General features: G+C 37.7%; 1 protein-coding gene across 4 annotated transcripts in view; it reads right to left on the minus strand.

The window, feature by feature from the left end:
• Positions 1-12,322, minus strand: part of LOC129439808 (protein unc-13 homolog B) — a 73,028-nt gene that overhangs the window by 12,022 nt on the left and 48,684 nt on the right. For 2 of the 4 annotated variants that reach the window (XM_073860249.1, XM_055198625.2), the window contains exons 24-28: positions 11,253-11,273; positions 7,558-7,584; positions 7,412-7,450; positions 6,640-6,666; positions 1,697-1,785 (exon numbers count right to left, since the gene is read on the minus strand). In XM_073860249.1, the coding sequence (XP_073716350.1) occupies positions 1,697-1,785; positions 6,640-6,666; positions 7,412-7,450; positions 7,558-7,584; positions 11,253-11,273 (203 nt within the window). The remainder of the gene's footprint in view (positions 1-1,696; positions 1,786-6,639; positions 6,667-7,411; positions 7,451-7,557; positions 7,585-11,252; positions 11,274-12,322) is intronic. The other 2 variants (XM_055198626.2, XM_055198627.2) reach the window with 2 other exon arrangements.

A 12,322-nucleotide genomic window follows, 5' to 3' on the forward strand; every position in this document is an offset into this window, starting at 1 on the left:
GATTTTCATGGAATGTCCCCTTTAAAATACATCAGTGCCCTTTGTTTTGCCTCAAAACGCACACAAGTAATGTTTTTAGTAGGGATGCACCGAATCCAGGATTCGGATTCGGATTCGGCCGAATACTGGGCTTTTTGACGGGGTTCGTGTTCGGCCGAATCCTAGATTTTTTTTCCACCGAACCGAACCCTTGGCTTGCGCAACGCTGGTCGACGTCACGCGGCCGTTGATTACACACATCGGGTGCTGACGTGAAGATGAGCTCTTTCTTTCGGTGAGCCTTAGGGACTGGACACACCAAAACTTTTAAACACGGCTGAAAACGCCTTGAGGACACCAAATGCCAGCTGTTTTTCAGCCGAGCGCTTGGTAGCTGTGATGCTTCAGCTGTGAGCCGGTTGGTTGCTGTGGTAATGTCCCGCCCCTCCTCCACTGTAATTGGATGGCCGTGTGAAGACTGTGACATTGACGAGCGGAGCTTCTCACTCAAAGTTAAATATAGTTTTCAGCGCGGAGCTGCTTGCTTATTGGAAAAACGAGCGTGTCGCAACGCATCGCTTTCATTATGCATAGGCTTATGGTAATTGTCAAAATAGTTTTTCTAACTTGTCATCCTGGCATAATGTACAGTTAAAATTAAATAAAATGAAAAATACACTGCTGTGGACGTTGTTTACTTCATTAATGTGTTTTACTGTTTTAATGGAATAAGGATGCGAGTAGGATTTGGTATTCGGTTTCGGATTCGGCCGAATCTTAAACGGTAGATTCGGGATTCGGCCGAACCTAAAACATCTGGATTCGGTGCATCCCTAGTTTTTAGTAAGGCATGTTTGTTTTTTGCAAGATATTAAACGTTATTTACAACAGCAATAGCGGACCTTGACATGAAGTGCGCTGAAAGGCTGGTTTGGCAAACTTCCTATGTGGCTGAGGCTCCGCATTTACAGTATGCTAATAATGTTGTGAATAAAGACTTGCTTCACAAGACGTCAATATGTCACCAGGATTCATGGGAATTATTTTTGTATTGGATATATCTGCTTTGGTTAAACGTGCAGTTGCTGACACTGATTTTATGTTAATTCATTTCGCAGATTAAAACTTTAAATATGCAACCACCCGTTTATTCTTCTACACAGCGCTACACACGGCAGCTGTTTTTATTAATTACATAAATAAAGTTTTGCATAAATAATGCTTATATTAATGTCACTATGGTTACAGGCGCCGTGTGTGAATAGCAAATGGGTCTGAGGTCGATTGCTCGTTCATACAGATTTGCTGTCCGAACAGGACATTTCCAGACTCACACCTGTAAGTAAATGCGATTTGTCACTCACACAATTTTGCTGTGTGAACGCACCCGTACGTGACATACGTCGTCATAAGAACAGGTGAGCCATTCATTTAGATGTTAAACATGCACAATTTAACCACAATAAACAACTGCTTTCCTTACTTATTTACATGTGAATACACCTGCGTTATCACTTTCAGACTTTTTTGACAACGCCTATCCTTCTTTTTCTTTGTTGGGTGACTCCTCTCCCGGGGGCTCACGGGATAGTTAAGTGTCCATCGAATAATATGAATTTGGACTTACGAATTTTATGTTTTTTAAACAAAGGTGGCAACAGAGAGGCAGATGTCACAGATTGCAACTTTAATGTATTATAAGGAAAATGAAGTGTACCTCTTGGCAAACACAGCGCTCAGGTTATCCAGAACAGAATTAAGCTTCCCTTGCAAGTCATTGAGGATATCTGCAGCCTCCGAGTCAAGCTGTAGAGAAAACCACATACAGAAGAGAAGATGTAGTGTTGGTATGATACAAGAGAGGAGAGATGAGGAGTTTAGAGGACAAATGGATAACAACTTCATGTCTGATTGTTAAGGTTACACATGCAGATTAGACCGTTGGTGAAACAAACTGATATTATTTTCTATTAAAGGCATTTTATCTATTAAAGCCTGAACAAGAGCTTAAATAAAAGAGAGGGATACAAAGATGCAAAAACAACCAAGTTATAGTTTCATTGCCATCACAAAGAGAAAGATTTGTTTATTCACCCATCTGGCCAAGAGAACAAAGAATTGTAAATTACAATAAATCACCCATAACCACACAATGTCCTGAAGGCTTTTAGTGTCCTGTTTGATGGATATTAGAAGTCCGAAACTACAGCAGTATAGATTAATCTTTGACAAGCATGGCCTTCATCTACGGTACATTTTCAGTTGACTCCAAAAGAATCTGGACACTTAAGCCACACTTAAAATGCATATACAGTGCTGTGCAAAAGTCTTATGCTGCGTTCAACCAGCCGCGGTAGAGGCGTCAAGCGCGAGTTATTTCAATGTTAAGTCAATGTAAAGACGCGTTGACGTGCGTCTAGAGGTGTCGCAGCGCAGATGAGGCATTTAGCGCAGTAGACGCGAATTCTGCCGTGTTTCTCGCGTGTTTCCTGCGGCAACGCTAAATTCATGCCATTCCCGCAGGAAATGCGCGAGTTAAAAAATGTGAACTTTGGCGGAAAAACGTGCTGCGTCAACCAATCAGGAGCTTGCTCTATTAGTGACATGATTACAGGAAGCGAGCGCAGAAGCCCCTCCCATTACACAAATTTCCACGTGAATGTCTCGATGACTAGACTTTCATGCGCGAATGAAGCGATTACACTGAAAATGTTCAAGCATCCAACTACGCGCGGAAGATGCAAATTTGACACCTCAAACGCGTCTGGTGTGAACCCACAGTTAGGCCACCACCACCACCAGACCTGTTGTTTTAGAAGTTTTAAAGGAATAGTCTACTCATTTTCAATATTAAAATATGTTATTACCTTAACTAAGAACTGTTGATACATCCCTCTATCATCTGTGTGTGTGCACGTAAGCGCTGGAGCGCACTGCGACGCTTCGATAGCATTTAGCTTAGCCCCATTTATTCAATGCTGCCATTTAGAGATAAAGTTAGAAGTGACCAAACACATCAACGTTTTTCCTATTTAAGATGAGTAGTTATACGAGCAAGTTTGGTGGTACAAAATAAAACGTAGCGCTTTTCTAAGTGGATTTAAAAGAGGAACTATATTTTATGGCGTAATAGCACTTTTGGGAGTACTTCGACTTGCCTGAAAAGTCCGCTCCCCTTCTCACTCTCATAATGGGAGAGGGAGGGTGTTACTGCATTGAGTCGAAGTACTCCCAAAAGTGCTATTACGCCATAAAATATAGTTCCTCTTTTAAATCCGCATAGAAAAGCGCTACGTTTTATTTTGTACCACCAAACTTGCTCGTATAACTACTCGTCTTAAATAGGAAAAACGTTGATGTGTTTGGTCACTTCTAACTTTATCTCTAAATGGCAGCATTGAATGAATGGGGCTAAGCTAAATGCTATCGAAGCGTCGCAGCGCGCTCCAGCGCTTACGTGCACGCACACAGATGATAGAGGGATGTATCAACAATTCTTAGTTAAGGTAATAACATATTTTAATATTGAAAATGAGTAGACTATTCCTTTAATGTCCATCCATATTTATTTTTTAATCTATTTTATTAAGATACAAACAGAAAATACTAGCCTGGGTGCCAGCCGAACTTAGCCCCCCCCCCAACATTTCAGATCTGGAAGTTCCGATCTGGAGTCGCTCCGTTGTGGCGCAACTTGAACCAAAGCTTGTCGAACCAATCAAATTGTCAGGGGGGGCTTTATACGATGATGGACAGATTATCGACTTTAACGTAATTAACCACGTCACCAAAGAGCGCTTGTGTTGAATCCATTTACAACAAAAAGGGCTGCCGCTGGAGAAGAAAAGATTCTGCCATCAAGTCTGTTCTAGAAGATATCGATAGCTCATTGATTTTAAAAGAGGAACAGAGAAACGCTATCAAGGCATTGGTTGATCGGAAAGATGTTTTTGCCGTCCCTTCTACACTGTAAAAAATACTTTTCTTTGCCTTTAAATTTTTTGATTTACAAGTCATGTCAACAGAGACAAAATATGAGAAAAGTCAACTTAATTTTATAAGTTATAACAACTCACCCAGTGCTTTAAGTGGGCCGGAACGCCCCGGTACTCAGTACCGCCACTTCTAAAATAGCTCTTGAGCGTACCACCACCTCTACGTGCGCCCAGAACGTGCTTTTAGCGTACCGGAACGCTCATCTGTTTAAAAATCAGAGGTTTAATTTAATCATTTGGCTGCGCTGCCGCTTTTCAGAGCGCCCTTAATGTACGCTTCCTAATTCGTTCCACCGAGAGCAGAGACTACATTACCCATACACCCTAGCGTTTACAAGTTAAAAGCGCATGCGTCCTTCAGTCAGTGTCAACGTGCTCTGAGAGGTGTGTGTTTGTGTGTGAAACGCGCAACCATAGCTGCTCGGTTAAAATGAAAATACAATGAACACGTAATATGCCCTCCTTGTTTTAGACTCTGAGTAGTAAAAGAACGCCGTCAGAATCAGAGGACTCGCTGACATCCCACCAAGCCAGAATGATAGCTAGCTGCAGGTCAGACGCAAGCCTTGTAGGTACGTGATAATCTCCGCTGTCGCGGCTTTCAGTTTTGTTCCCCTCGACGCAATTTCGGATTTCCTCAGGCGATGTGCAGAAAACACTCTTGAAATTGTAATATACATTTAGTTTAATTGCTAAACTAAAAGTAAACGAAATTTCAATGAATTTGAACGACGTGCACAGTAGTTTTACCACCCGCAAAATGGAAAACAATGGGACAAAATAAATGACTTTAATTAGAGTTTCAAATGGCCAGTATTTTGTTATTCTTGACCCCATAGACATGGTCTTGGTGTCATTTTAAAGTTTTTTTTCAAGCTTTTTCTATCTGAACCACTAGTTTTAGCATTTAACCATGCTGAAAATTTTACTCACATATCTACCTTTTGCACATTTTATTTATGTTCAAAAACTCTTTCTACAGTAGCTCTTTCTAATGGTATTTTTTCAAAATCCTTTTGCACATTTTATTTATGTTCAGTAGCTATTTCTAGCTCAAGCAAATCCTCAAATTTATAAAAGGATTAATTATTTTTTACAAGGTCGTCTGTTGACTGCTAAATATAAAACCCCTTCAATATAGGAGTCGAGTCAGCAAAAAAAAAAAAAAAAATAGAGTACCGGCACCTCTTTTGGGCCACTTAAAGCACTGAACTCACCTGTAGTTAAAACAACTCCTCTCTAGTCAATATAAATAATAGTAAGTTGAAATGACTTGTAAATCCGAGTTGATTCAACAAAAACTTTTAAGGCAGCAAAGTATTTTTTACAGCGTACGGGATTAGGCAAAAGTTTAACTTATCAGCTGGCTCCGATGGTTGCTAAGAAGATGGGACACAATGAAAATGGGCAACTCGGCGTGCATGACAATGTGGATGTAACTAGCGATTGTGGCCAGCTCCTTTTCGGAAGCCCGTGGATAAAGTTCATCTAACTTACGAATGATAAGATATAGTCTGACTGTATGACTTAGTAAATATCTCACAATGTCGTGATATAAATGAAATGTTGTAAACATAATAGGTGTCAATGTGCATTCGCTAACTCCGACTTAGTACAATCATAATGTTAGTCTCATTGTAGCGAAATAACTAGCAGTTCAGGTCAGGCTGCAAAAGAGAGGACAGACGCCATTTCATACAGTACATCACACACTCGGTTGCTCTGATTGGTTGTAGGTCTATCCAATTGAGTGCAGAGGCATTTTTTGTCCTGGTTTGTTTGAAACATGCCCCATAATCACATTCCAATGGAGCGGTATCAGACTCAAATTCTGACTTGAATTGAGTTTGACAATGTCAGGCAAAGAAAATACAGGAAATATTAAAAAATTTAATTTAATTTTTAGGACTAAATGTCTTCTTTAGGCATTGTCGGTGATTGGTGTGACCTCTCTTAGCACTAAACACATCGGTTTTTTTTTGCGTTTTGAGCAGAATGAAGTAAAAAGACTAATTTCTTTAAAATTATAAAATAGGATTTAATTTGATTTAGGTTTAATAGATCCTGCAGTTTACTTCTATTGCTCAAGTGAAAGGGGAATTTACCCTAAAAACTTCACACTTCAGTTTACATTTTTAAACAGTTTTTAATACTACATACACATTTCCTGTATTTTCTGGATGCATTCTATTAAAGAGGCTTAGAAACGATTATATATGATCACTATAACATTGCATAAACAATAAATCAAATTCTGGCATGGTGGCCTAAGACCTTTGCACTGTACTGTATGTCACTGCATTAGAGGTATCTGCAAACAAATGATGCCCAAACTTGATACCCATCATCCATTTTACATAAATCCAGCAGGTTTTTTGTCATTTTTAGTGGATGTTTGAAGTCATGTTAGCCGAATGACCGACTACTTCACACATTAATTATGGATACAGCTTCCTATTTATGTCCAAATACATTTTGGAATCAACGTATGTGCAGGCCTTACACTATGCAAAAACGTTCATGTCCCTAAACATTATCACAGTACTTGGGATATGTCGGTGGAGGGAAATAACAGTGAGGTTTCTAGCAAACTCTCCCTGACTCACACACAACATAAAAACACATTCACACCACACACACACGAACACATTGAGGATCATCACACCTTTTTTGTGTTGACTGTTGCATCATTCTATCAAGAGACAGAGACAAAGGATACAAATGGAAAGGCAAAGAAAGAAAATTCATTCAGCTGAGCAAAACCTCAATACCACAGATTCTTTAAAAATGACATATTTGAGAAATGTTGAACTTTAAACTTGAAGAGTCAAACTGAAAACATCTCGCCGGAGATGCACCTCTTTCCCTTTATGTTAGAGCTTACGAATGGTATAAAAGATAAATAAATGGCAAAACATTCAATGTAAAAGTAATATGCAGCCCAAAAGCATTTGGTTATTTTGTAATTCAAAACATATCACAGTTTAAGGTGTTTAGGTTTGTACAGCTTGTAATTGGTTGCTTTATATGTCTACCGCCTCTGGTTAAGTGGGTGGTTTCTTGCCAAAATACATTGCAAAATTGACCACAGTTTAATAAGCATCTTTCACAGCGTTTTCCAAAATAATGTTTTTTTTTTGCTGGCAACGCTAAATCATATTACTTGCCTAAAGGTAAACATTATTTACTCATGTTTGAGTCAGCTCACATCAGGTCTGATTTGACCCCCCAAAAAAATGCAGGATGCAGGAGCCCTAAGGGCAGCTAAACACACACATACAAACAATCTCGCAGCTTTGTTAGACTGTATAGACACACTAATGAGACCTTGCTCTGTGTTAGCAAAACTCTCTCTCTATCTTTCTCTCTCTCTCTCTCTTTCTCTCTCTCTCTCTCTCTCTTACACACACACACAGCCTAATGTTTCATCTTATTACCTCGGCTCCATCAGACACCTTTGTAGTTGTGTTCTCATTCTTGACATAGAGAAACAAAATGACATTCAGTATCACAGTGAGAGCTGCTAATCCAGACAATATAAAGCACAGAAAACAACAGCCAAGGACAGAGTATGTGCACAAACCTCTTTCTCTTTGTCTTTCTTTTCCTCCTGACACCAGAAAACGGAAATAAATATACACACAAACAGTAAACACACAAATATTGAGATGCAAATACAGAGAATCTATAGTGCTAAATGAGCACACACACATAAAGTAAAATATATACAGTAACACACACATATATACATGGGCCATTCTACAGAACTGGTGCAAACTACTGTCCCACAACTAAAAACACATTAAAAAAACTGAAATATTCCAATCTTAGATGTTTACTAAGATCCTTTTATTATATATTGAAGCAGTTAATACTATTTAAAGGTGCAGTGTACAATTTTTAGAAGGATCTCTTGACAGAAATGCAAAATAGTATACAAAACTATATTATCAGGGGTGTATCACTCTCAGAAATAAAGGTCCAAAAGTTGTCACTGGGACAGTACCCTTTCAAAAAGGTACACCTTTGTACCCAAAGAGTGCATATTAGTACTTTGAACTGCCAAAATGTACCTTTAAAGGTACATATTTGTACCTAAATGGTACATATTAGGACCTTTTTTAAAGGGTACTGCCCCAGTGACAGCTTCGTACCTTTATTTTTGACAGTGAAAAGACCTTTCTTAATGAACCATTATGTTTTTATTACCTTAGAATGAGATGTTTTTATCTACATATCTACATACACTGAGGGTCCCCTTACGTGGAAGTCGCCATTTTTGTGCAGCATTGTGTCTACAAAAGCCCTTAACAGACAAACTTTATTATTTACTTAAGTTGTTTCTTGTGTAGCATCTCTATGCGTTTCAAAAGCGAATGGTGAGCAGTGGACTGAGCCATTGGTTGCAATTCACAACCTCATCACTAGATGCCGCTAAAATTTACACACTGCACCTTTAAAAGGACAATGTGTAGTTTTTAAGTATTTTATTAGTCAAAATCAATGTTTTTATTCATAAATATGTCCTCATTGGTGTCAAATGATCTGACTTTTCTTAGAATTTCTTCTATTTATTTACATTAAAGGGGTAAGTCCAAGGAGGCTTCCATGTCCTTCCACCATATTGAAAAACTATAATAGCACAGAGGGACAAAAAGCACTAGCCTATTGTAATGCGTTTCCACAACGCGTTTTCGTTCAGAACACGTGAACCAGCTGAAACGGACAAGGAGATCAGTGAGTACATAATGGCTATCTAGGGATGGGACGATAACCGGTTTCACGATTAACCATGATAAAATGTCCTGACGGTTAGTATAATCGTTTAAAATGTAATTATCATTACAAACGTGTTTGATTACCGTGATTTTGAAAACTCAGTAAATCCTGTCCAGCCAGAATCAGTTTGACGCAGGCACGCACATGAAACATAGTTTTTTGCACAAGAAGGCATTTAAGGGATAATGTATTGTATTCATTCACGGTTGACCTATTAGACAGATTAAATTTTTTTTAACCACAGAAATAATTTCAGGGACATGAAATATTAAATTGTGATTTTTAAAAATAAAACTTTTTCAAAGGTTTTCAGTGTGTGTATCAGTTCTTTTCAAACATTTCCATCTCATTTGAACAAAACCATGATAATATTGATAACGGTGATAACTTTGATCACTATAATCATAAAATGAAATTTTCATACCGCCCCATCCCTACGGCTATCTTAGTTGAAACACGCATTTGGCGGGGCGCTAGAGAGCACTATTTGTTTGAATGTAAAATACAATTTCACCACTAGATGGTGGAAAATCCTACTTACTCTCCCTTTCAATAATCACTTACCATGAATAAAATTATCATTTATTGAGTACTTTTAAAGGTACAGATCTCTCGATTGACAGAAATACAATATATTATACATAACTATATTATCAGTGGTGTATAAAGACCTTACAAAATTACCTGTGTTTTTTTATTTACCCAAGAATGAGCCATTTTATCTACATACACTGTAGGCCCCCTTACATTCGCGCCGCCATGTTGCTACAGTAGCCCTAAATGGACAAACTTCTCTATAGAGCACGTTTTGTCACTACGTTGTCTTAGACCAGTGCTTCTCAAATAGTGGGGCGGGACCCCCAGGGGGGGCTCGAAGCGACACCAGGGGGGGCGCACAAGACCCCGGGGAAAAATACTTTTTCAGGAAGTGATTTTTAAAGACATTACACCCCAATCACGCTGAAAAGCCGCTTGTGTTTTTTATTATTATTTATTGATTTTATTTAATTTAATTTTTCAGTATCAAATGGTCAAAAAATATTATACTTTAAATAAGGATTGATTTTTTTATTTCAGGCAAATTGATGCATTTTAAGTCTTTTCTGTTACAGACTAAAAAACAATGTTAATAAAGTTATTCTTTGTGTAAGTTGATCGATATTTCTTTTTTTGTGTTTTCTTTTTGTGTTTTCTCAATGTTAATAAGGTTAATAAGATGTGTCATTTTATAGACAAATAATACTATTTACAGTTGCGGCGGAGAGTTGGGGGGGCGCAAAATGTTTACCTCTTCCTAGGGGGGGGCGTGCCAGAAAATAATTGAGAAGCACTGTCTTAGACGATGATGTGTTTGTCCTGTTGGCGGCTACTGTTGCTTCTCGATGCGTTTCGAAAGGAGGTGTGAGCTGTGGACTGAGCCGATGGTTGCAATTCACAGTCTCACCACTAGATGCCAATTAAAATCTACACACTGGACCTTTAATTGGGAGGTGGCTCTCCCGAACCCCTAAATTTAGATTTTTTTTGAAAATTGAAATAATTTTTTCATTTTATTCCACTGTTGTCTATAAAATATCTTTCTGATTTGTTAAAAACAATAAGGTTTAAAAAGTATTTTTATTTTCTGGGTAAATCATGAAACAAAAAAATGTAACCACACCCCTTTCTCTCATAGCTACATGGTATGTAGATCCCACCAGGTCCCACCCATTTTGAGGTAAGTATAAATCATGAAAATCTGTTTATAATAAATGTTTTTTGTGTTATTTCATTAATTTAAAGTTTTCATGCCTGTAAAATGCCTGTTCAGAATGGTGCTACCTAACCATGTGCTGATTAGCATCTTTGACCTAGATTCAAAAATATATTAAACTGTCATGACAGAAACAGTAATGACAAAAACATGTGATGAACCTACGGTTGTTTTGGTAATGACAATTTTATTGGGACAGTGGTTTGCACCAATTCTGTAGGATGGCCCGTTTATACTGCATAGACTTTGAGGGCCAAAAGTTAAAATGTGGTTGGACTTTATTTCACAATGTCCTTGTTATAGTATCATTATATAACCTTATATACTATAGTTGCATGTAATTTTCCAATAAATTACTGTCATTACTATAGTACAGTAAGTACATGTAACATATCGGCGCTGTCCTTCCAAAATCTTGTATCTCCATATTTTGCCATATTTATTGTCATAAATCATTATTATTAGTCACCCATTATGTTATGTTCAATGCTTTTGCAAATGTCTAACAAAAAAGAAGTAATAAATAGTGCTTGTCAACGTAGACAGCACAGTGTGTAATCCTTTTAAAAATAGTTTACTGAAAAAGAGGATATACAATTTGGATATACAAGCTTTTGGAAGGACAGATTTTTCCTCATTTAATATAGGTTTCTTTACAAATTATCAGCATTTTCTGCTAAACTTATCAGCAATATAGGTTAAAAGTTTGAATGTCAATTAAAAAGTACTTTAACAACACCACACACCTGCTTCTTCTTGGTCACAGACTGTAGAAAGACAGACAACAGGTGGCAAAAAACAACAAGAAAGACAAAGAAAGAAAGAGTCTGATATGCTGTCTGATGTTTATATGCAAATAATGAACACCAGCCTAAGAATAGCATGACCTTTAGGATGTTTCCACACACATCCATGTATAGATGAAGGTAGCAGAATAAATATGGGGTATCAAATAATAAGAAAATTGCCTTCCTAAATCGCTGAATCCTCCTCAATGCACCTGATACTCACACAAGAGTGGAATAGCCATACATCAAACTAAATCATTTACTTGTGCGAGTGAACACCACAGAGGAAAAGCGATGATGAAAACAACAGTGAAGAACAGATAAATAAACTGGGGGGAGAGGGGGGCACAGGTGAAAGAAAACAGATTTATCAGAACCCAAAATACAGACAGCTCATGAACAACGCCTCAGAGAATTCAAGGTGATGTGTTTATTTCTCTCTCTCTCTCTCTCTCTCTGTTAAACAACACACACAAAATCTCAAGGACAGATGATCACATTACTGCATCATATTTAATAAACAAAAATTATTTAATCTACAACAAATAGAGGTTAAAGGAATAGTTCACCCCAAAATTAAAAAAAATATTGACTCACCCTCAGACCATCCCATATGTGCGGTAATGACTTATTTTTTTCAGTTAAACACATACAAGTTTATTTAACTAAGTTCGGGAGTAGCATGATCATTTAATTCAACTAATCAGCACAAAGAGGTCTCTATATATAGCCATTCCTCACCTTTGTCCCATGACAGTCTTTTGTTAAATTAATCCAAATGACTTGTGGGTTCATAAAATGTTTCTGTAGTGAAATTATACGTTTGTCGCGTACAATATGTCACGTATCCTTGATAACATAGAGATCAGTTCAGTACATTCAAAATGACGGCACGCTGATAACACTGAATCTTATTGATTCTTTTGTGTCTGGTAATGAGACATGGATATGACTAGTCACGAGACGAGACACACAAGAATCAATATTTGAACTTACAATATATTTTAGACATACAGGGGCAATTTCCT

Source organism: Misgurnus anguillicaudatus, chromosome 22 (assembly GCF_027580225.2).
Source record: "Misgurnus anguillicaudatus chromosome 22, ASM2758022v2, whole genome shotgun sequence".
Classification (NCBI taxonomy): domain Eukaryota; kingdom Metazoa; phylum Chordata; class Actinopteri; order Cypriniformes; family Cobitidae; genus Misgurnus; species Misgurnus anguillicaudatus.